The sequence below is a fragment of the Apteryx mantelli genome, chromosome Z, assembly GCF_036417845.1.
Source record: "Apteryx mantelli isolate bAptMan1 chromosome Z, bAptMan1.hap1, whole genome shotgun sequence".
Taxonomy (NCBI): Eukaryota; Metazoa; Chordata; class Aves; order Apterygiformes; family Apterygidae; genus Apteryx; species Apteryx mantelli.
Window position 1 is genome coordinate 33431484 of NC_090020.1, and position 26442 is coordinate 33457925.

Below are 26442 nucleotides of genomic sequence, written 5' to 3' on the forward strand. Positions count from 1 at the left end.
TTATATATGCACTTAATATAAAGCAAGATAAAAGTAGTGTGTATGCTTTAATGATATTCCTCTATCTTTAACACATGGGGCATCTTTAAAATTTAATCTCAACTTCTGACACCCAGTAACCTTCAACTGAGGAGAAGCAGCACATGTCACACGTCAGGCAGAAAACCACAATATGCAGATGCATTGCAGAGAAAATATCAGGACTGAGTCACAAGGAATGTAGCACTAAGTCTATCTGTAACAAGATATAAAAAACAATACTATTTAGCCTAACAAGAACTCAGTTTCTTCATACATAAGATTTCAGTATACTTATAAATTTCAACACCCTAGCAGCTCTTGTTTTACTCCATAAGTAAGGTCAGTCAGAAAATAAAAAAGGTCTGAGTATTAAATTTCCCAAAGTATTTACAAACAATCACAAATTCTCTAGAGAATCATTCACTATTCAAGGAATATTTTAAATTTGGATAAGATGCACTGTATTTTTCACATGCAACAAGGATGCTGAATACCTCCTTTAATTGAAAAAAATCCCTTCTGTTTGACTATGGAGCCACAACCCAAACTTCTGTAACTGTCAGCCTCCTCTGCTGCACTTCTAGCTCTGCCTGCGCTCCCAAGCCACCCTGGCCATCTTCTTTTCCAGAGACTTTGGTCTTTCAATACTTCCTGTGCCTAATATTCTTAAAACAGGCTGAGATACCAAGAGAAACAACCAATAAATTCTTATGAATGTGAAGTATTAGTTGTTGAGCCCAGTCCAAGTTTTCCCCTGAGGTATTGCTTCTCTAACTTTCACAGGAATCATTTCAAGAACTTTACACATTGCATGGCTAGAAAGCTGCTTGTGATAGTCTCTGTATTTTTTTTCACTTAATCCCCTCCCATTACTGCTAGTCAGCTGCTAAGCAATCCTTATAATATTACAGTTTGTACAGATTATTGTACAGATTAATATTCCTTTCCAAAACAATTACTGTTTAACTGGAACCCGTTTGCAGGTTTTTGTAAAGCTTCTTCTTATGTTCCCTTACATAAGATACCTGTTACCATCTGTAGGACTTTTCAAGTTTTAAAAACATTAGACTGACTTATGAAAATCAAGTTCTATGGCTAGCAACATGTATCTACATGACCTTTAAGTAAGGGAACATGATTTTCTGAAGTCAATCCAATATTTTTAGAAGTAGCCCACTTATTAATGCCTAAATATGCATTTTGAAGGCTAATGCTTCTTTGTAATGCTTTATTTTTTCCTCCATTCAAAAAGAAAAGAAAATAAGGCTTCACACAGCAACTAAGTCATGCAATTTTACAATTTAGCATATGATTAAGCTAACATGAAGTCTGTAGAAAACTAAAATCAGGACTATCTACAGATATTTCCTAAGACGAATCAGTTTTAAATTACTGTACTACTTTATTTGCTGAAAGACATAATTACTCTACAAGAGGTTCTGAATGGACATTTCAATCATTGCTTAAATTGTAACACAAGAATTATGTCTGAATGAGCCCGTATAATCAGAGTTTCAACCAGCTAATTCAGAAGAATGAATATTTTCTCTGTAGATAAGGAGGAAGAATACTAACAGATTGAAGTCGAGTTGCTCTTTGAAAGGATGGACAGGAAATTTTTTTTCTTCCTTGGCCCATTTTGACACTCAACATTAAGTTCACTTGAAAGCTCTTTTTATTAGTACCTATTTTGGGTTATTTCTAAATTATATTTTAAACCATTCTGAGTAATATTATCATAAAGACTATCATAATGAGGTCTGTATTTTAGCTAAGAAGTCCAGGCCAGAAGGACTTCAGAAACATGACATAAACAATGAATTCAATCAAATTACTTCCACTACAATACAGAATGAACAAAACTACTTCAACTATAGTAGAGAAGCTCATTGTACATAACACATTTATGCTATACAGGTGTGCTTGAAAGCATTTTTCCTTGTCCATACCCACAGAAATAAAAAGCAAGTTAAAAAAACATACTTTGCATCTATTTATTTATAAAAGGTACAGCAAAATAATAATCAATTAAAATGCATTTGGTAGCTGTTCCTTTGCAGGAACTACATCTTTTATTTAGTAGGTGCCATTAGGTTGTTCATAAGTATTGCAATCAAACCGCTCTGATAATCTTTTAGTAACTGATGAAAACTTTCCTATTGCCTTGTTCCACTACTGAGAGTTGAGGCTCAGTATTTAAGATTTTGGAGGTAGAGGTGACTGGGAGAAAGAGGAGTCTTACGAAAGAATACACTCAAAAATATTGGAGGCTTTTTGATTACAAAGGAAATAGTTTTAAACCAAAGATCTCTCCAAAATATTTACAGACCCTCACCCTCCCATCCCCCTAATAGTTAAAAAAAATGGAAGTCACATCTCTTATCCAGCTCTGGGCAGCTGGAAAATCCAGACTTTTGTTTCCATTTCTAGGATCTTCCACTTCCAATAATCTGCAGTCACTCCTCCTTTTGCCATTTAAATCCGTGGACAGCCCAGCAGTCCACCAGAACCCAGTCCTTTCTTTGAGGTTGGTCAGAGCTCTGACTTCTAGTGGCTGGAAGCAGAAGCAACCCCCAAATCTTCTTTTTTCTTAAGGAATGCAGCTTGTACAAATACTAAAGAGCCAGGATATGGTTACAGAGACATCAGGACATTGCTGTTACAGGGCCAGATCCATATCCATCAAAATCAGTGCAAGCATCCACTAACATTGACTAATGTCAATTCTACATAGAAACTGATGATCAGTGGCTTAAATGCACATCACAAGCAAGCAACCTGGTTTGAGGTTTTTAAAATTACGTTATATAATGTAGTGAGCAGATCTGAGCTTAAACAACACACCTAGTCTATAGAAGGGCTCTTGAAAGCCAAACCTGGATTGCAAACAGCTTCCACTGTTCTCCTGGGCTGAAACAGCCACATCATCTCCCAGAGTCTAAGATTTCAGCAGTCAGTTCCAAAAGAGGAATTGTTTCTAAAAGCATGAGACAAATGGGGTGTTTGAGCATCATAACGATGCAACTGTCCTATTTTTCCAAAGAGTTTTTAATGGTTTGTAGCAGGGAATAGATGGAAGCCACATACTGATTTCTGCATCAGGTCTTGGCAATACGAAGACATTCACCTCAGTAGATGTATGCCTATAAAATTATTCCAGTATAGCTAAGCTGTGAAGTATCCTGTTTAAAGAAGGTAGCTCCTAGTACTTTTCAAAACACAGTGGTTTCATTTTACAAGGTTTTACAAACTATGCAGATTTTAGAAAGGAGATGAATAGAAGGAGGCATGAAATAATGGTACACCTAAGTAGATCAGGAGCTTCTGTCCCTTCTCAGTAATAACAGAAGAAAGCAATACTGTAAGAATGTTAAAAAAAGAGAAGGAAATGCAGCATCACTACATGAAATCTTTTTGCATACATGACCATACTGTGAAATCATTACCACAGGAGGCCATGAAACCAAGAACTCAAGTCTGCTAGAAGCTGGTTATTCCACTGAAGCTTCTGGTATGAGCTACTCACATGCTTCTTAGATTTAATCCAGTCTGACCATTCACACGTTACACATAGAATAACACTTTTCAGGTTTTGCTGTATTTTAACCCAACTCAGACAAAACAAGTCATGACATACACCCAGTTCCATGTCAAAGTCTTCCAAAATCTCATTCTTCTTTTAATTTGATTATTTAGAAAAAATCTTGGCTCATGCCTGCCTGGAATTAAAAACTTCAGCAAGATGAATTACTCTGCTGTCCTCCAGCAATGCAATACTTCTAAGGTGCTTTCAAAGACTAATGCTTTATACTCAGGGATAATGTATCAATCAGCTGTACTTGCAGTGAAGGAAATAAAGATACAGTGCAGTGCCACTACTGTTGCCCAAAATAACCCAGCCCACCAGATCCCCATATCTTGTTTTTTAACCATGAGATTAGATTAGCCTTGCCCACTGTAGCAACCCCTTGGGCTTGTAATGACTCCTTGTTCTGAATTTAGCACATAAAATAGTACCAGATCAGCTTTCACTGCATATATTAAGACACAACAGGACACTGATCCTTTTTCCTCAACTAAACACAACAGTCAGTCTCCCACACATCAGTCACTTCCCCTCTTGTAATTTGTACATCATAGTGTCACTTCTGTGCAGTGTTAAGAAACTAATTATAGACAAAATGTCAGAGGAGGGGACTGATATCAAAAGGTGAATGTACCTGAACAGAAATAAATTTACCTTTGTTACCTCTCCTAACTACCCGTATGGTACTGGCTCAGGAAAAAAACAAAAAACAAAAACAAAAACTTTTTAAGCATTAAAATGCCTCTCTCAGTCTCTTTCTTCCTTTGATCCTGCAGCAAAGTTATAAGGATCCACTTATAACAACAGTGACAACTGCAGCAGAAGACCATGATGTTACTGAGGATAAGAAAAGGACTGAGAGAATGACTACCCAATGCATACAAAACACCCAAGGCCATATCCCGTGTTCTTCAGTCAAAACATACACAGGGAACGATCTCGGGGTACAGCTCCTCTTTGACCTGTGCATTCTACGGTCACTTATACACAGGCAAATGTGTATGTGAAATCCTTCTGAGTCACTAGTGTCTTTCATCTCTTCACTGATATCAAAGACCACATATGGTATAAGGCAGTGATAAACCAAGCTTCATGATCTTTATAGAGAGTTTTGCCTCAGAAACAGAACTATTTTGTTGAGTATAAATAGCTCCAAAGTCTAGAAGAATAAAGACATTCACAACTTGAGAATTGCTCATGGCATTTCTTCCTGTAAATTAGCTTGTGGTGTAAAAACAGCTAAAATGAAACTTGTTCACATGTGAAAAACCACAGTGTGCAAGAATATTTCTGAGCTGATGAGATGTGTTCACATCTATGGTAACTGAGGTAGATTTTTTTTTCTTGCTTCAAATATGTTCCAGCATACACTTGTTTAAGTTCTCAGCAGCGCTAAACAAACTTGCATCTTCAGTCTTTTTCAAGGCAGGCATTTTTGCTAACTCTTTGACTCAAGAAGTGCATTCTCTTCATCTCCAGGTTGCTTAGGCTTGCTGTTTCCTCTTAAGGTTAAAAATGAGTATCTCAGTCCTCCTGCCATACTAAAGAAAAAAGAATTAACACAGATGTCAGATACACCTGATATGGTATACCCGTCGTCATTTTATGGGTACATAACTTTCCTTCCAAAGGATCAAGGAATGCCAGCCGGCATAAATTAGAGCATCTTAGAGCTGTGTAGATGTAAGCCATCTGAGAAACTAGCCCTGAGTGCACAAGGGTCAATAATCAGTTGCTCCAATGGATTCATATGAGCAGGTGCAACAGTTCATCCAAACACAAAATATAACAGTTCAGAAAAAATAACTCATATAGAAGAGCATAATTCATTGAATCAGTGTTCTCACTTCCCACACCACTTGGCTTTTCCTTGGAAGCCTCTGAGTTCAGAACTAATCAGATCCAACACTGCTAATAAAAAAAAAAAAAAAGGATGAACTCACAACCCCCATTAGTAAATCCAAAGGCATATTTCCATAGTTAAGATCCTACCATGATAACACTCAATATACATAAACAGACATTACTAATGGTAATGAATTTTACATCCTGAGGCAGTACATAGTGTTTCCTCAGGCTAGTAGTTTCAAAACTGCATCAGCCAAATGGGCCAAATCAAACAAAAGATAAAACTATATCTCACTGAGAAATCTTCAGCTTTAACAAATAAAGGCCAAGTTCAAGTTGCACTCACCAAATATTAAGCCCTATAAAGTTTAACACGGAGAATATGTAATCTCCACCAACCAACATTCCAATGTAAGCAATGGATATATTCTGAAAAAGAAGTAAAAGTCATGCAGTTATTAAAGTCAGTTTTCATCTCCAAGAATATAAATGATACCAATTAATTCATTTTTCTAAGCAAATAGCTATACTCAGTTGTTGGCCTCTCTAAAATTAGTGTTTGAATTAGTTTCATGGCATGTCAACTTTATGGGTAACGCAACAGCAAAATAAAATCAACATGTTTTCTAAACATGAGCAATGCATTGAGAGTTACTTTTTGAAGAAACAAAGAAGAAAATTAGCTATTTGGCATTAGGCACAAATGGAACTAAGGCCACCTTCTGAAAATGCATTTCTTTTCAAGATTTTGGAAAACTCATTCCAAATCCCATTTCCTAAAAGCAGGCTTTGGTTTCTCCAAGCATAAAAGAGTATGTTGTAAAGTTACAATAAAAGCTCTTTATTATTGCTCTAAAAGGGTTACCTCCTTGTTTTGCCACCTAAAAGTGCAGTGAAAGCACTTGGCTCAAGTTCAATGCCGGCACAGTTTTGAGTCAAAAATTTTTTTTTTCCCCTGCCATCAAGTTTCAGAAAATGAAAATTGCTTCCTGTAGACAGACTGAAAGCTATAGAACTGCATGCTCATTCTACCAACACTTTGTTGACTTCATATGTTTTAGCAGCTAGCATGGTCAATGACATCATTTCTTTGGGGACTACTGAGTCATAAAGTGCTTCTCAACTTTAAAGTAATCCAAAACCTCTCAAAAGTAATTATTGTTCAGAAAAATAGAAATAGCATTGCTCTATCTTAATGGTTCAATGCAGACATACAAAATTTAAAAGAACACCTTCAGGGCCACAGAAGAAAGGCTACTACATCAATCTTGCCAGCTTGCAAAAAGACAACTGTGAAAAGAGAACTCCTATCTTACTTTTGCAGATTTTGCCATGTTGGAGGTACTGTTTTCCTGTCATCTATGCAAGGGAGCACCCTGAGGACTCTTACTTCTGTACCTGAACTAGTTTGGGTGACACAACTGTCAGCATCCACAGCAGCAAAAGATAAATCTTTTAGTAAAACGCCTCCAGCTTACAACTCTGTGCTCCTCCCCAGACTGGTCTACAAAAAAGTGCTTGTGCAGTCAGTGATCCTCCCAGCTTGGAAGCTCTGGCCTCATCAACACAAAGGAAGTTGCACTGGTTTTATTTTAAGTTGGGCTACAGAAAGAAAACAAACTGCAAGGGCAACAGCTTCAATTTTTAAGAGAGGCTTGTTTTAGTGATCATCAAATTGATCAGAATTCACATAAATGAAAATGAAATAGTCCATTCAGCTAGAATGCAAGTTCCCACACAGAGGCAGAAGCAAGTTACCACAAAGCAATAAACTTCCTACTACAGTTTAGCCATTATTTTGTATCGATGAATGCCCTCTTGATCAGCAGCAATGAAAATAAGTTTAGGCCACAGTGAAAGAGGGTTAATCTGCATCAGTTTGCCATGCATTTGCCTAGGCTAACTCAGCTAACTGGCAGTAACTTGTTAAAGAACAATAGCAGGTGACAGTACAATAGAGATAAATGTGGTTGAATGTACAAGTTTTATTTAAAACTGGTACAAGTGTCTCTTGTAGGAAAAAATCAAGTCCCATTTCTTTCTAGAGTACATCTGAGTTTCAATGAAAAGAAAACAAAATCCTTTTGTAGTGTAGATCTCCATAATGCAAAATGCAACTATGGCATGATCAGTGTCACAGGATCAGTCCTCATTTTGAGTTTCCAGCTCAAAACATAATCAGGATGCTTGCTGAGGCAATGCTTTTTCCTGCCCACTTCAGTGTTCCCTTCTCCTTCTTCTGCTCTGTAACTTACCTTGATGGCACCAACTACTGTTGTTGTAAGCGCAGAATTGTAATGACTGCATAGGACAGTAGAATACATCAGGAGAAACCTAAAGTAAAGCAACAAATTTTTGAAGTACCTCCCATAGGAACTAACAAGTTTATCAGCACTTTGAAATAAACAACATTTTTCAGGATCAATATTTTACTGGGATCTTCAATCCTACCTGTTCCAAACCCTAAAAAAGATATTGTGGACCGGAATTTAAGTCTATGATGTGCATGTACAGATTATTCAAAATTCAGCCTAAAAAGGAAGTCTTTCTGTATGTTGCTAGAGTTCTAGCAGAGAGTTATCTGTGTTCTCTGTGCTTCTTTAATCACTACTAGCAATAGAAACATCCATATTTGAAGTTAGTTTGACCCCTTGGTCGATGACGTGTGAAAGAGAATAGAATAGGAACCAACTCACTTTTCTATTCTTCTTTTGGCACTGCAGTGCCAACAGGAACAAAGCTTTGTTTCATTACTTATGTCCCCCATACTATTCCAGGTACTTCAAAGAACAAATACATTGAAACAGTTCCTACACTAACAGCCTTACACTCTTTGAACTGCAAAGAAAGTCAGATAATCAGAAGAGACAGCTAGCAGAGACAGACATACTGAGTACAGAAGGTGAAAAGCTAAATGTCATGTTGTTGACCACTGCACTTGTGAGGACAACAACACAGATAGTATTGGAAGAATTACTTATATTACTAGAAATCATTAAAAGATAAGACAGAAGCATGGGAGAGAAATTCTCACACAACTTGTCAGTAAGCCTTACATTTGAGATTTGAAATATGATCATCGAAACTTCTTACTTGAACATTCTGTGTCTTACCCCAAAAAACAGGAAAGAAGAAATTGAAAGATGAACAAAAAATTTGTCCAGTGCTGGAAATCTGTTGCCTATTAAAAAACAATAGAGAGAATTATATGCTATATAATCAACTGTAAACACAGCTAAAGTGAAAGCGTGCAAAATTACAAAAGAGACTAGAGTCCTATTAGAAAGGTTTATATTACTACTAGAAGCAGTTTGATGCATTTAGCTTCAGAAACAGCAGGATAACAACATCCATGATACCTAGACACATTTTTAAACTGTCTAAGGTATAGCAGGGTAGACATAAGACTGCACACTGCAAGCAATGAATACAAATATGTATTTTATACATGATTTGTACTTTTTATTTATTGATGGAGATATCAGCACTGCAATTAACATTATATTACAAATAGTCATGACATGAGAAGAGAGAAAAGCAAATAAAAAGACATTTGATATTAACCTGGTCCATTTAGGTCACCTATATCAACACAAAGCTCAGCAGAGGCTGAAAAATTACCTGAGAAACAGGGTAAGTGCTAAGGCTGCTGGTCCACACTGAGCGGCAGCTAGCTCAGCCTCCAGCACCTGAGCTATTAGATCTGAGGTACTCTGGGCACCTCTGACCTGCTCACCCTGCTGGAACCGCGCTGGTGTGCAGCAACAAACTGCAAAGTGTTACAGAGGGATATTGTGGGGTTCATTTCTGTTCCATTACCTCATGCTTTCCTGTCCTCCTAGCCAGCCAGCTGGCAAAGGACAAGTGAGTAACTGAGACGATCACAACCGCAGCCTTTACAAGACATAGTAGCTACTGCTCCAGAACTAGCTAAAGGAGCAGACACAATCTTCCCATCACATAGACAGGATACAAATATTTTTTGACAGGAACATGCTGTGCATTGTCTGTGATGGATTTAAGGCAAAAAGCTCTTCTAGGCTAGAAGCAAGCCAACTCCTATGGCCTGAAAATTTGCTAAATAGAGGTGTTATCTAAAATTATTTGTTTATTATTCAATAGCATTTTTCTGTTTTCTCCTTTTTTTTCTGTGATTGAATTGATATATGTCACATCGACACCAGTCATCCATATCATGTAATGGGACTTCCTAATATTAAGTGAGCAAGCCAATACATGTACGCAATAGGCACTACACATTTCTTTGATATTTATTTATTCTTTCTTTTCAGGTAATTGAGCATTAAATTCTTTGTGCCAAATCAACAGGTGGGCACAATGCAATCTTTATTTTTTCCCACAGAATAAACCTAGCAACAAAGTAAACTTCCTTGTCCAGTCTTCCCAAAATGCCTCCAATCCTGTTTGGTCGGAAAATAGTTGAAACCTTACAACCCTATAAATTTGGCCTATGCTGAGTCCCAACAAGGGCACCAGCTGCATTGTCCTGAGCTGGCACAAGGTCATACTGGACTGACGTCACAGGAAGGCATTTCCCATACATAAAAAACACATCATTTTTTCAGGGACTGACAGTTTTTCCATGTAAAATAGACTTTTAAGAACACAACAACAAAGCATCATGTGAATTAAGGACACAACAACATACAGTGAAGGACACTGGAATGATTTATGACACCTACCAGCTCTGCAGTGATTTTCAGCAGCAAATATCAAGTATTTCAAAGGAAGAATAAAAATCATTAGCCTCATTTTAGAGATAAGAAAAATGTGACTTAACAAGTCTGTGAGGGGGCAGCAAAAGAACACAAATCTCCTGGTCTGATACTTTATCTGCCAGAATATATTACTTACAGTATTATACTGTATTATGGTTACCTATGGAGGGTCATATGGTAGTTCTATGAGGACATGAAATGTAGGTTACTAAACTACTGAGACTAAATAGGAATCTCTTTTGTATATCAGAATGAGAGAAGGACTGCAAACTGCCTTTTTTTTGGTATTTGTAGCCTCACTTTGGAGCATGTGGCAAATCTCATGGTGCAGCTGGATTCTCAACCACTCTAGCTGAGAGTCCTCACTCATTTGTTAGTTCTACACAATGACTGATGTTATGGCTATCACATAGCTTCAGCTTCTCCTTAGAGAGAATAATTACAGGTTCTTTCCTTTGAAGGGAAAGTCCAAGTCACATAATTACAAATAGTAGCCTCTAACATGGAAGATTACCTCATAAAAAAAAAATCACAAAGAACAACAATAAAAAAAACCAAAACAACTCAACAAATACCACTACCAATCTGAGATACGGAATATTGCTTCTTACCTGTTGAAAGTCTCCAGTAGAAAAACTAATAATAACTGTTGGAACCACCATAAAACAAGCATTATAGAAAAGGACGCCGTATTTTCCCAACTCCTGTAAAAAATGGAAGAGTGTTTGGAAATATGAGCCATCTGAGAGCAACAAACTAAACACTGCTCTGGCAGTCCTTCTGACATCTTTGTCAATGAACAGGCAAAACATAATGCACTACAATTTAAAAGACAAGCTCGTGACAATTGGGTTCAGTGTTTAATACCGAGCTGAGCTTCTTTTTCAGTCACTGTCTGCATGCTCAGCAAATTATTACCGCTCTGCTATACTTTCAAAAATTTCTATAGAGCAGCAGCTAGTCAGAAAGTTCCCCAGACACAGGTCCAGAACTGCTTTGTGTTAGACTGCAGCAGAGCCTGGCCAAGGGATTACCTGTTCTAAATACCTCATATCCACCCCAAAAGCGTAGAGCAGGGGGGTGCTCCCTAGGGCCACTGTAGTAGGAAAATGAGTAAGGCCTGGCTCCTAAACAGAGCATCTGGAGTCATCAGTAACTGATGCCACTTTAAGCAGCTTGAAGGACCCTCTACACCCTGTTGGTTATCTTGCTTGATGCAAAGGCAGAGGGGGATTAGGAGAATGCAAAAGCAGCCTTTCCTTACTCCAGATTCAGCCGTGCTACTTAGCAAACCCCTGGGGCTTAGCTTTTCCTTTAAAATGAAAGCCTATACTTTCCAGAAACCTATGGAGCCATTAAGTATTGCTCATAAAGCAAAGTACAGAGTCTGGATTCAGTGTGATTCTGAGATTATTAGAAGATATATATTTTCACTGTACAGACTGACCCTCTAAAGTCAGTGACAAAACCTCAGTCAAAGACTGCTCTTTGCTACAGCTTGCTATGTTTTCTTGGCATTGTATTTGAAAAGCAGCCTGTTCAACATTTAAATTATAATGGATGAGGTATCATCTATTTCTTTGGCATATCAGTGTATAGTGTAGATTTGCTTTTAGATAGCCAACGAAGGTATCAGTTGTTGTGGCTGTGATGGTATTAATACTTGTTGACTCAAACTTGAGAGGTCACAATTCCTCACCTTAAGTTTATTTTACATAAACCTCACTTAAAGTGTATTTCTGGTCAAAAAGTTGCAATCTCAGTTATATATCATGCTTAGAGGCAAATAATTTGCTTTTGTTTGGGGGATATATATATATTTTTAAACAAAAGCAACAATTTAAAGCCACTATAATCCCTGCCTCAAAGACTTGGGAGAAAATAAAATACACTGTTAGCCAAGCCTAGCCTGAGATACTCATAAGAAGTTTTCCCCAGACTGTTCCATATTAATGATGCATATATCAAGTGAAATATGAAAGCAAATTAAACAATTCATTAGGTCACAGCAGTACATTCATAAAGTCATAAAATAAGTAACTGGTTACCATATTTTCATAATGCTAAATTCAACCCAATCACCCCACAGTTACCTTTGGATCAATTTTCTGCTTTGTGTAAACTCCATTTGCTGCTGTGAAGATATCATTTAGCAATACAAAGGTGTAGCCCTCCAGATTAAAAGCTAGATCAGACCTTGAAAATAAATAATATACTGTAAATAAACAAACAGTATACAGTACATTGCACTACCTTGTTTACCTACAAAAACAACATAGATGAGGAAAAGCAAATTCTAAGAACTCCAGCAAGTTACAGGCTTTGCCTGAAGTCTTTTTTGTATATCAAGATACTTCACATTTCTCCACTCACATCAAAATAACAAACAAGTCATCAGAGAGTTCCCAGAACGCAGTATGGTGAAAAGAAATGTTTGATTCTCATTTGGTGAAAATTTTCATGTCTCAATCCTGACAAGTTGTCCAATTATTACTGAATATATTTATCTATTTCTTTTAACACGAAAAGTAGGAAATAAAAATCTGACTACTTGTTTTTCATAGTCAGACCAGACATATTGTCATCTTTTCTGTTTTGACTTAGTTACCTCATGGACATAGGGTAATTTATTTAATAGGAAGTGGCTCTGTCCAAGTCACATCACATGGAAATTATTTACCTTCGTACATAGCAAAGCCAAAAATATAAAAATAACGTTACATTTTCATTTAAGTAAAGGAATTCTCAAATAGAAAAAGCAGAAGAAACAGATGAGTATTTTGTGAACTTATCTCATATTTGAACTTGTTCAAAGTGATAAAGAAGTAGACATTGCCTAACTCAAAACAGTATCTGACAACTAAAAGATCCCTCTTTCTACCCAGAACAAGAATATATTTTTCTAAGATCATTAAAATATACTGACACTGTAAAAGGAAAGCAGTAGTTCTCACATAGTTCTAACTTGCTTCATTTATATTTCTGCAAACATGGAATATCTAGGGAGAAAAAAAGAAGCTCCAAAATATTTCCAGCTGGTGTTTGATTTTTCCCTTTGTGTAACTGCATCTCCCAGTGATGTCAGTAGAGAGGTTTTCCAAATCAGCTTCACCCGGAGTAACTGAACTCAATTTAGGGCCACTTGGCCCTTAGCAAGCAAGAAAACCCTCCTGTCATTATACTTAGTATAAACAAATGAAAGCCTTACCCAGCTGCTATGAAGGCCCCGAGAATGATAGCTAATACGCTGACTATAATACTTAGTGGATATCTTTTCCTGTAGACGAAAATTGGACAGTTCACATTTTTGTTATTAAAAAAGGAGATTAAATGGTGGTCTGCTTGAAAAGTTTCAATGCAATCATTAATCACAGAACATTTAATGGAAGGACACAGCCTTGACAGCCTTACAGAAGCGACATTACTGACTAAGGGAAGTTCTGTCTCTTTTACACTGTCAGACTTTGGCCCTGAGAACAGAGACTGATAAAGCGCCACAAACATTCTGCTATGAAATAATTTTCAGAATAAAGATTAAGGTTTAAAATATGAGTGCTGGAACAAATTGCCATCTACCCTATATTAGTACTTATAACAGACATATTTCAGTGTCTTCCAGTAATTCACTAAAGGAAAATCACTACATATCTCTTGGGTGGTTTGTCATCTCATCCTTTCCTGGGGAAGATGCTACATAGCGCAGCATCTGGGGTATTTCTAAAATATATACTTATTTTGAAGTCAAATGGAAACCCTGCGCCTGGGGTGGAAAGCATTGACATTTATGATGCTCTTCAGTATGTCTACATTAGCCCTGCTGCAAAGTAGGGCAAAGCATATCTTTATACTGCTTCTTATACCTATGCTACTTTATTTAGAAATGTCATAAGCATTTTTATACCATACTGCAATGGTCCATACAGGCATTCTCCTAGTTCCTTAACAATAGCTCTGGTCTGGCCCGAGAGAAAAAAAATCCATCAAAAATGAGTGTTTACTGCTCTCGAAGAAATCCTGTGTGTCAAAGGAGGACAGCTGTGGACCACTGTCTCAACAACAAAGTTGTGGGCAACCTTCAGATATACCAGACTCTGATCATAATCAACCTTGAAGGTAACAACCCAAACCATGACTGCTTTTGAAATCCTGAGGTAAGCTGGTATAGACTCTCCAGTGTCCTCTTGTTTCCAGTCCTGAGAAAATACACTGTGGCATTTTGCACGAGCACAGCATCCTGCTCTTAAACCTCCCTTAGGTTAGGAATTTGCCTGCACTCATGCACCACACTGCTGCAGTCCACCTGAGAACTGAGGACAGCTTTGCTGAGAGACATTTTCCTCCCTTGCTAGGGCATCCTTGGGCCAAGAGGAGGAGATGGCAACTTCTGCTTTTCCTATGAAAACTTATACTCAGCAAAGAATCCAGGAGCATCCTGAAATAAGAATCAAATTGACCATTTGCTGCTTCAAGTGAAAGGAGATGGCAATCTAATGGGGGCTTTTCAGAAAGCTTTTCCTCTGACCATTGCTCTCATCTTGCTTGGGTTCAGCTTCAGCAAGCTGTTTTTCCCCTTGTGACCTGATTTTATCCAAGCACAAGCCACCTGGATAGAGCTATGCTGGTAACAGAAAGTGTTACATATTCATATATCTGTTCTTGCAAGCCATAGTACAACTGAAACTAATGATCCCAAGTTGCAATATTTTAAAAATCTTAATTTCTCATAAAAAATAAACTGATGTATTTATAATTAAAGATTTTTTGAAGGAACCTAAGCACACATTTTGTTTCATTAAACTGGCCTGTGTTAAGACCTTGACCCAGAAAGCTGCTCTGTATATGCAGACTGCCATACTATCATCATTGGTTTGAGATATAAGGATCTGGCTGCTTGAAGCAGTTTGCAGCACAGGGGCCTCCAAGACTAAAACCAGCAAACGGCAACCCCTAAAAGAAGACTATCTGAGTCACATTCTGCTTACCTTATTCCTGTGCAACAGTCAAGAGACTGATTTGTGTAAATGAGAGCAAGCAGAATTTTTTTCCTGTATTCACCAAAGTACATGCATCTGTGCCTTCAAAAAAAAGCTGTATAAAACCACTTTGCTTCTCTCTATCTGACAATAAAAGTCAGTCATCCAATAACCTGATGAGATGCCACAAGTACACAATTTGATATGATCTAAAATAAAGGTATTGTAAAAACGGAAAAAAAAAGATCACCCAAGTATGATGATTTCCAGCAGTAATGTAAGTGGAATGGTAAACTTCCTGAGCACTGTAAACATCGGCAAACTGTTAAAAAAAAAAAAAAAAAAAATCCAAGTGCAGGGTCAGGTTAATGGCATTCACACGTTCTAATTCTTATTTAATTTTACTAAGCAGAGGATGAAAATATTAGTCTAGCAATAAGCAATCAAAACAAATTCCCAGCCTCTTACCATACATAAAAATGTCAGTCTGACACTACAGGAAGATTAGTTAACCAAATCATTGAAAAGAATGAGATTTGCCAATTTTTAAAACAACCATAACTGGCTACCTCCTAAAAAGTCCCTTCATATCAGAAAAAGGGAACAAATGCTATTTTCTGCCTATCACAACCCAAGTGAAATAATTCTTTCTGCAGAAATCCTGGGCAAAGTAATGAAGATTTCTATTGTAAACTTAAAGGACAAGCAATAAACCTCTCTCTGAAAACATATACCAGAAATAAAATACAAAGCAAATACACTTAGCAAACAAGCTGTACTTTAGAAAACGTAAAATAAATCCACAAGAAGAAAATAAAGAATATACTAAATACATGAAAGGTGGGACCAACTGCAACTATGAAACAAATAGCTACATTTGTACAACATATTGTTGGTCTGCTCAAAGTTGGAAACCTTTTGGATCAATTTGAGAAAACGCTTGCATCTAATACTTTGGAAAACTGAAAGCATGGACAGCTGGAAAAATTAATCCTCCATTATAAGATAACTATTCGTAGTTGCATTAATATATGATACAAATCATAACATTGAGTTTAATTACAACAAATTGCCATTTTGAACTTACACAGAGATCATCTACACCTTGTAGATGCTTCAGACAAGGTGGAAAATTTCATAACGTAAACAATCATCATATAATGTAACAAAATGTTAATGATAGAAACACTGCAGCCATTCCTATTTTTTGTTATGAAAAATCAGTTATGAATAGTAAATCTAACAATTATATCAGCTGTAGAAGGAGGAGATTCAGCATTTATATTTAAAATAATCTAATATTGGCTAAAGTGCTATTTACAACAACACTGCTGAACACAAGCTTTTATCTGCTTAAAAAGTCATTTCAGTGCGGTGATTTGTGAATGTGTAAGTCAAAGATGTGCAGAACCAGGTGCCTCATGTCGCTAGTCAGAGAAAATTCATTTGTTAGATAAAAAGCAATGTATTTTCTCTTCCAGCCTCTCAAAGTTATGAAGTATTGAAAACCTACAAAATTCCCAATTTTGATTTAGTTTACTATCAAATCCTCAGGAGTCTGTAATAATGTACAAGAAATTGCCCCAACGGTCTCTGATACTGCTATAGTCATCATGCTTCTGCATTCCTCTTCCATGGAGAATTTGGTCATTTGATCAATTATAGCAGGTCCTCTACAAAATGCATACGTTTACAGCGCATTTACAGTGTGAGAGCAGCTTACAGGGAAGAGCCCACCAGCCCATCAGCAGTCTCTGCCCCTGGTAGGGCTACACCACTGCCACCACCCCACTGCACAGGACTTCTTCCATCACTCAGACTGTCCTCAATAACTTGTGCCAATATCACAGCATGAATCTTTTACATATTCTTCTTCCTTCAAAAAAAAGTCTTTCTTACAGCTTTAATCCCTCTGCTTAGGTCACCCAGGAAAAGCTGGGCACGCGGATAAGAGGGGAAAAGAAGTTGGAAAAAATGGAAAGCACTTCCATTGTAGCACAGTTTTGATTTTCTCTCGGTACAGGCCATGCTCAACCCCCCCAAGAGAAGCATGTAACTTGTAAACAGATCAAATGTCTAGGTAAGAGTTTCATAGTAGTATCAGGGGTTTGGACAGACATCATCCATTGAAATTATTATGTGTTTAAGTTCTTATGCAATGCTTCTTTTTAGTGTTTATTTTGTACTCCCCTTCCACCAAAAAAGGGTGAAAGCCAAAGAGTCTACTTATAACTTCTGTTTACTGTACCTGAGTCTGCCGGTACTTGATAATCCACTTATGTGGTTTCCAACATAAATCAGAGGCAGAGGAAATAACTGTGATAAAATTAAAAGCACAACTCAGATTAGATCTATGTTTTGAAGCACTGTTGAGAAGCTTTATTTGACAGAATTTGATATCTGTAATATTAGATATACTTTCAGCAAAAAGAGGGAGGTGTTAAAAGAAAAAAAACTGTGGTGCAAACTGATCTGCAGCCCTTGGTCATGGGCCATTTATGACCCTATCTTCACTGATTTCAGTGGAAAAACAGTGATTTACCTCTAATGAGACTTAGAGTCTATTTAGATTAAATTATATATTTTATTTTAATTACTTTAACCCTCAGATTAATACCCTAATGTTTGGATTTAGGTTTAAAAGTAATATTAATAACAGTAATAAAACAAGCAAGAGAACAGGAAGAGTAAAAGAATGAATAAGCTGCAAGTATGCTATGCTTCTCTGGATACTCCACATATGTTAGTATGCCTGGAAGAGATATCATTTTAAATCTATCTAATGAATTACGCTATCTGAGATAGTCAAAAGGACAGATAAGTATTTAGGGCTAGATAAAACTTTAGCATTCCCAGCTTCTAGCACAATGACACTGACTTTCACAGGAATATATGGGCCCTAACACAATACAGATAAACAATAATAGAACTTCACAGCCTTAAGAAAATGCCCAAGAAGACAGGGATCCCCCGCAAGAGTCAACTACAGTTCCGAGTCCATATTCTTCCACTACAGAAAAGCTACAGAAGATTAAAATCAACCAAGGTAAGTAACAGGGACAAAGGTGGCACGTGCATGTATTCCCATTCAATATCAGCCAGTGGAGCTGGCAGAAAGACAAAACACACCCTATACCCCAACGTGTGCAATAGCTGGGGTTGCTGTACCTGTATGTCCTCAGGAGACACCGTGCTTGTTAGAGGCTAGGTTCTTTCAAAGCTTTGTGTGCTGCAAAAGCATAATGAGGAGTGGGCTGCTTTTCACCTACCTGAAAAAATTATGCCACTCTTTCACAGCAAAGAGGAGAGAGGGGAGAAGGAACAGCAACAAATACGCAGCCTAAAAACATGAGCTTGCAACAATATAGTACACTGCCTCTTCCTTCTGCAGACTAAAATAGTGTTCATATATAGGATGAAAACAGAGCTGATACTATATTCTCTTTCCTTTAAAATTCATCTGTTGTGAAGGCAAAATTACAATCACCTGCCCTTCATCTAGCACAACCTCAGAGATCACTGAAATATTTACTTAAAATGGGTCAAAAACTCCAAAGCTTTTTCACTAAAATAAGCGTTTTAAAACTCTAGCTGAAAACATTGAGGCTGTAAAGCAGTCTGGGAATCAACAGGGATGATAACCCTAACGCCAGTGAAGGCAGGACATTGTGGTTATTTATTACAGTGAAAGAGTACTTTACAAAGTAAAGAAATCAAAGAGCAATGCAGCTGATTCATGTGACTAGCCAAATCCTGCACTACAAGCCATATGCAATTGCTGAATGCTGCAGTGCTGATTACTCCCAGTATAACCTGTAAAGTCTTTCAAAGGATAGATATTATTAGGAAAAAGAAAATGGGTGCCACATTTTTTAATGCCTTTGTATTTAGGTTAGGGTGAAGTCTCCAGTAGGAAGTGTAACAGGATTAGGGAGGATGTGGGGGCTTAGACAAGTTTTTTTTATGTGGAATTCAAAACTACCAACTGGGACAACCTCCTCATTCATATTAAGGAAAAAATAAGAATTGTCCATGTTTATAATTGACAATTAGATATTCCTACAAGACTACTACAAGCAGAGATCCCAGGAATTTCAACATGCATTAAAAAATACACAGCATTCACCAAATCAGGCACCTAGGTTGCAACTTGCTCATAGTAAAACTCACACTGATAGAAAAAAAAGATTCTGCAGTGAAGATTCTGGCCTGAAACGCTGGGAGACCTGAGCTCTGCAGCAGAGCTGGGAACTAACTGCCTCCATATCCTGGAGCAAAACACTGGCCAATATCCTGCAACAAGACATACACATGCAGGCTTATGCACCACAGCAAACCATCAGCAACGTTGCACATGGATGCAAAAATCTACTTACGTGCAGGGTCAGGGCTGCAGTGAATTCAGACCTGTCTCCAGTCTGAGATACAAAAAGACCCTCTCTTGTACTCTCTCAGTCCTGCCCAGTTACACTGTACATGCTTAGTGATGAGGGCTGTTTCTTCCTATATGCAATGTAAAGTATCTGACATACTAGAATCCTGATTTTGGTTTGGGTGTCCTTGCATACAGTAATATCCACATAGTATACATGTTTCTGTCTATAAAATTCAGCTAGCCCCTACCTAATGCCTTTCAGTAGGCATTATTTTAGCCCCTTCTATGGAGCTGAAATAGTACCTTTGGAGTGAAGTGCTGCTTGGGGTTTTAATCAATGATTTATTCTTTTTCTACTGGTTTTTCACAATGCCCATTCACATTTCCAAGCAGCACCTCTCTTCATCCTATGAATCTGACCAAAATTCTCTCTTAAACACAGATCTCACATCAACCCCACAGGGAGCTGTATAAATGCTGAAAAATACTTCAGCTATCTGAAAAAGTTCATCCTGCTATCTGAAAATACAGTGTCTAAAGCATCTTTTTCCATGTACTACATAACCAAGCAACACTAGATGTCTCTACAGACAGACAGCAAGAATATTACAGTGAAATTAAAATGATTCAATCCAATATGGAAATGAAACAAAGATACAGACAATAACATTGCTAAACAAATCAAAAGTTATATTCTGGTTTTCTTTTATATACTGTTTCCATTAGAAATTTTTTTTAAAAGCCCGCAGAAAGAACACCATCATAAGAGTTAACATTTTCTTATTAACATGAAGACCTAAGTAATCCTTACCTTCACAGGTATACTTTTGTCGAAATCAGGGAAATGAATAATTTTATTCAATTTTGACACATACAAGATAAGTATGGTGGCTGTCATCTAAACAAAAAGAAAAAGAACTCATGTAAGAGCAAAATCCTAATGTATATATGAAAAAACTGCTTCAGAGACAAAATCATTATATGTGTCTGACAAATGCTAGATATTACATGTTTCAAAGAATGATACAGCATGCAATGAATAAACTGGGATAATCTTTTTGTCTTACCAATTTTGCCTGTTATTTATTTAAAAGTGCAATATAAATATGATATTTTTTACTGCCTTGAGAAAATAAGTGGCACCTTGTGAAACAACACAGGCTCATTAAGTAGCTGAGAAAATGAAATGGGACTCAACCCCAGAATAATCTTGCTAGTTTCACGCGAAGTGTTATGTCATGTCTGTGGAATCACTCTTGCGGCTTTTTTGGTAATGTGAGAGGAGATCAGGCATGGATCAGTCTGTTGGCAAGTGGGCAAAAAACAATAAGCATACAATCAGAATGAAGGAGAGTATCTGAGCAAATATATGCCACCAGAGTTTAATGTTGGCCATGAGAAGGAAAAAATTATTACTTTTTCCTTATATAAAAATACAATAATTGTAAATCTGCAAGGAGTGGGTAAAACAGTGCTCTAGAGACTATATCTAGAGATTAAATCATCTCATATGTTCTTTTCAAAGTGTTTAGGGAAATCTGGGACAGGTCAGTGAAAAAGCATGGAAATGTCATTGAGTCTTAGGTTCTGCAAAGAAACAAGGCTGTATCATTGCCTGCAGTATGAATTATTATCATATTTTCCACTCTGCCTTCCACCGAAACATGAGCTCCCCAAAGATGTGTGGTTCCCTGAGTCATCCTAAAGTACACCCTGATATACCAACCCCTTTTTCTCTCCACCTTTCACAGCAAAGATATGACATTTTATTCCCTTCAACACCATACAGCAGAGATATCAGAATTGCAGTAGCCTGTTTTCTTCTCTTCCTCCCTGTTCATTATCATGTCACCTTGACAGAAAATAAATCCTTTCTTTTACATGTATTTGTCTAAACAATATTTGCTTCAAGGCTCCAGCTTTCCTAGCCATCCCTTTGCAGAGTTGCTCATTCTTTTTTTTTTATGGGCCATGTGCACAAATGTTTGAACCTTTGTTTTACAATGATATCTACCAACAAACATCTTACTTCTGTTGCAGCACTGTAAATTGCTTACAGGCAAATAAGGCAACAAAGAACCAAAACTGTGTGGCAGTCCTAACAGAAAACTGCAATGGAACGAAGAAGAAGATTTATTAGGAAATACATAGGCAGTTTGTCTACTGCCTCTACAGAGGCACCGCCTCTTCACATATTTCACAAATGCTCAAGGACTTTCCCAGGACCTGTGCACTTCCTGGGAAGCTTGATAGTTTTGAAGGCCAGATTTCTCAATTACTGAATTCTACAAGTGAAGATTAATAGCATTTCCAGTCCTTTATGTGACTTTTCCTAGGCAATAGTTTTGACTTGAAGTTTCCTCCATCTCATTAAAACAAATCACTCTTCCTTACAGTGTGACTAATTCAGAAGAGTAGCAGTGCATTATAACAGGGATCTATCCTTCTAAAATAGATCTCTATGCTAAAGGAATTTAATTTACAACATAATCAACAAACTTAGTATGCTTTATTTGGGAACATACCTGTCCAATTCCAAGAAATATTGGTGATGGGAAGCTGAAAAATATAAACAGACATTTAACACAGAGGGGAAAAAAAAAAAAAGACCAGTTCAAAATTAGCACTGAAGTGAGCAACCGGGCATATGGACGACTGGCCAGAATTTCAGAAAAGCTGAAGAACTGCAACACTTACTGGAGTCCTAGTATTTTACAGTTGCAGCAAGATACAAACCACATCAAAACAATACAGCATACACATTGTTGACCAATTTTAAAGAGTCAATTGTTTCTGGTATATTTATAAGTAAAGGTTTCATACTTGGAAAACTGTAAAAAAGCATAATTTTTGAGAGGCCTCACATACTCAAAACATCCTAAAACTGCACGATCAGTTAAATCTCTTGCACTTGTCTTCACTTGGAAGCTTATCTTCACAGCCGAACCAGGTTAACAGTATGTTTTCATAAAAGGAAAGCACCTATGGAAATGTTGTAGAAACACTTAATGGCTCCTAAAAAGGCTAAACACCTACCATACCCTTTCAGTTAGCTTTAGCTGTAAGCACAGATGCAGGAGCTTTAGCAGGATGCTGGAAGAATCTGAGAGCCTCCAGGATGGCTTTTTTTCCCTAAATCCACATCAAGTTAAAACAACGAGAATGCTGTGGCAGTAAGTGCTAATTCTCTGTGTGCCTACTGAGATACAAGCAAAGAAATTATTTAGTATGGATAACCAGTAGAGTTTAGAACCTCTCTGACCAAAAGCTTTAGGTGTCGAGGAGCTCCCTAAACATAACAGTTGCTACCTTCCAGGAATCAGGTAGCATTTTGCTGAACTGTGTTCTCATGGATGGTCACGCATGAACTTACAAGCAGGGAATCTGAAATAAAAAACTATTTTATTCTCCTCCCATGACTGTAAAAAGGAATACCTTAAGAAGTTCCTGCCTTCTTGACAAACTGTAATTTTCCATTACCACAAACTCCTTGAGGCTGTGGCTCTGTATTGCAGAGATCACCAAGAACTGCTGAAATGCTGCTTGGTGTGCTGAGAACTGTACTTGAAGAGTGACACTAGAATGGGAACATAGTATTAGCAAAAGAAAAAAACACTCCAAACCACGGCAGGAAGGTCATAAGGACACTGGAGCCATAACATAGACATGGGGTTAGGAAAGGCCAGCAGTAAAAAAGATCCCAGGAAATACAGATATTAGGAAAAAGAGGAGCAGAAGAAGCGGAGCTTCCATTTATTATCATGTTACACCTAACCTGTGTTTTAGCTTGTACTTATACTTACACAACATAAATATGGAGTTTTTATTCACCTATACTAGACAGTTGTTTCCACATTTTTTGATTTGCAGATCCCTAAAAATTCCCAACAGTGCTGCAGGCTCTTTATATAAAGTTTAGGCTTACTGATGGTCTGGCTTTCCTTGATTGTCTTTCATGGACATGGTAGAAGTATGACAGGGACTTATAGAGATCTGCAGACCATAAGATGAAAAACACTATAAAACAAAAACAAAACTTGCCTCATATATCATATTTAGGAGACAGGTGACAGAATACTTACTTGTTCAAATAGCATTGAATATTAGAAAAGAACAGCAAAGTTTGCTTTTGTTTGCATTCCCCCCCTCCTTTTGCTAAGTACTAGGAACTCATAATGAGCTAAAATGCAGCAAAACATAGGAAATCTTAACTCAAGAATATAGTTTAAAAAATCCTGAGATCACAGCTGCAGGGCTATGATTCCATACGGGACTCCACATCAAGTCAATGATGTAGCACCTTCAGTGTTTTTATGATTAGAGAGGTTTTCTCAATTTCACTTTTCAGCTACCTTGAACAGAAAGGTTCTTGCAAGAAGATATCAAGATTGTCAGCGTCAGCAGCAGGAGCTGATACAATCAGAAACTGCCAAGCTAAATGCAGGTCTACGCTCTTCAGTGGAGTATACAGTGAGCCTGAAGTTGCCATTGACTGACCTTGTGGAACTGGAAGCCACATACTGCGACTGGGCCCAGGTTAATTACTTTAGAGTGCAGCAGCATGCTTAAAATTTGAATTTACTCCTTGGAATTTTGCACATAGTTGTGACCCATGATTGAAGAAAATTCCTATTATGCAAGTGACTGCCCATCCAGCCTATCAGTAAGTAAACATTAACTAGCTTTTAACAAACATGTAGCTATTAGGAAAGAACTACTTTTACATCTGACTGAGCAGAGGTTTTGCCCGTGCGATCTGCAGGCTCTCTAAATCAAGGAGCTAATCCTTCCTTTCCATATATGAGGAAGAAGGTAACAGCTTCGATGATCTTCCTGTGTTATGACTGGCGACAAGATCACTGCACTAATAAATACACTAACTTCACAGCACTGCCGAGGTCGGGAGGCACCTCCGGAGGTTGCCCAGTCCAGCCACTCTGTTCAAAGCGGGGTCGGCTGCAGCAGGTCGCCTGGGGCCACACTCAGCCAAACTCACTCTGTATCAGATTATTTTACTCAAGTTAGACCTATTTACTTCCACATTTGACCTTGCTTTCCAAATAAATCGGTATGCCTGGGGTCCACGTTACTGAGCTTCTGCCTAGGAGTAGGAGCTCCAGCCTGGCCTGGAGTGATGGCACAGGGAGCCAGAGAGTCCTGCAGTCCAGGACATGGGCCAGAAGTTGGGGCATTAAGGGAGGTCGAGCTTCTCCACTGACAACAAATTCTCTCCTGAGACCTTAAGCACATTATTTCGTCAGGAATTGTTAGCGGTACCTTCGCTTCGCTAAAGGGATTTAAGCGTTTGGTCAGCAAAATATCGGTCTCAACATTCAAAATAATAAAAGAAGTTAAGAAAAGAGATTTACGTATTTCAAAAATATTGTGGCAAAGAACACTGCTATCAGCCTGTTTTTCAGAAGTAGTGTATATTAGACATAAACCAGATCTTAAATTGAAGAGCCTGACCCCACTCTCAACACATTTCTTTAAATTACCCATTTTAAGAAGTCTGTGCCAGTTTATCGGCTGATTACCCCACCACAGCTCTCTCCACAAGCGCTTTAGGCTGCTGACACCGCCAACGACAGCACTTCTCGGGCGCAGGGCACCCCGCTTTCCTTCGGGGACCCAGGAAACGCCCCGCGGCGCGGCAGCGCGGCTGCGCAGCGCCCTCGCCTCCGCGGGCCGGCGCCGCCGCTCCGGCGCCCGCAGCGCCGCGGCCCTCCCCGCCCGGCGGGGGGGGGAGGGGAGGGAAGGGAAGGGAAGGGGCGCGCGGCAGCGGCGGGCGCTCACCTGTAGGCGCTGAGCAGCGCCTTGTTGACGAGCACGATGAGGAAGGAGCACGTCCCGTAGAAGAGCGCGGAGAGCACCTTGGGCAGCGGCGGCGCCGCGGCCGCCGGCTCCCCCGCCGCCTGCCCGGCGCTCATGGCCACCGCCCGCGGGGCCACACCGCGGCCGGCACAAGTGCAGCCGGCGCGGCCCGGCCCCTCCTCCCCGGCGCGGCGCGGCGCGGCGCTGCCCGGGCGGCAGGAAGGCGCCCGCCCGCCCCCCCGCGGCGACGGCCCCTGGGCGCCCCCTGGCGGCACGGGGCGGCGCCGGTGGAACCTCGCGGGGTGCAAAAGCGGGTTCAAACGCTCTTACAGGCGGGGCGTTAGCCCGGCTGCCGCCCGCGGGACCGTGTGAAGCCTCGGAGCCACCGCGCCCCTTTCTCCGTCCCTCATCTCCCAGCTTCTAACTCGCTATTTTCGGGGCGCAGCCTCCCCTCCCGCCGCTGCTGCGCGGGGCTGGGCCCTGGTGCCGCTCTGCAGCCGCTCGGGGAAACGAGTGCCTCTAGGTGTGTATGCACACACACACATGCAAAACCTTCCTGAGTTTTATACATGGGATTATGGAAACGTGAGTGGTAGTGAACCCAAACTCAGTGGTTCACTTTTTTAACCACTTTCCCTTTTGTGGAGGCATAAAAGATTGCAAAATCTACAGTGAGAACTATTGAGATTTAATCCCTGCTGCCAAGCATTTCTCACAAACTCTGGCTCAGTTCTTTTGGGAAGGTTATGTGTGATAAAAATCTAGCATGACAAAATGCTGCCGATTCTGTAATTTTGAAGTGGGTAGTACATGATCTTATGGGGAAAATGAGTTAGCTGTCAAAATAGTGCCACACTTGTGTCCATTCTCAAACCAGTCTCACCAGAAAAAGCTCTCAATTATGAGTATGTGGGAGTTCCAGCATCTATAAGCACCTGCGTTCTTGAAAAGTAGAAAAAGAAAAAAAAAAACGACAGTTGGCAAAGTATTGCTGTCCATCTCTAGGTTAAAGGGCTTCAAGAACATCTAACCACTGCCTGCTTACCAGCTTCTGGTTGCTGCATCACATCAGGCCTGTTCTTTACT

The 26442-nt window shown here is 38.8% G+C and overlaps 1 protein-coding gene across 3 annotated transcripts; it reads right to left on the reverse strand.

The window, feature by feature from the left end:
• Positions 1-2001: 2001 nt before the first annotated feature.
• On the reverse strand, positions 2002-25472 carry SLC35D2 (solute carrier family 35 member D2). 3 transcript variants are annotated; one of them, XM_067315579.1, is made up of 12 exons: positions 25339-25472; positions 22068-22101; positions 20354-20440; positions 17416-17483; positions 15418-15489; positions 13403-13471; positions 12288-12390; positions 10806-10898; positions 8569-8636; positions 7711-7789; positions 5802-5884; positions 2002-5148 (listed from the first exon to the last, which is right to left on the reverse strand). In XM_067315579.1, the coding sequence occupies exons 1-12, from the start codon at positions 25470-25472 to the stop codon at positions 5046-5048; spliced, it is 993 nt and encodes a 330-aa protein (XP_067171680.1). In that variant the 3' UTR covers positions 2002-5045. The 3 variants fall into 3 exon arrangements, with proteins under 3 accessions (XP_067171680.1, XP_067171679.1, XP_067171678.1); XM_067315578.1 differs by lacking the exon at positions 25339-25472 and adding an exon at positions 22978-23527; XM_067315577.1 differs by lacking the exon at positions 25339-25472 and adding an exon at positions 22584-22962.
• Between the last annotated feature and the right edge of the window lie 970 nt (positions 25473-26442).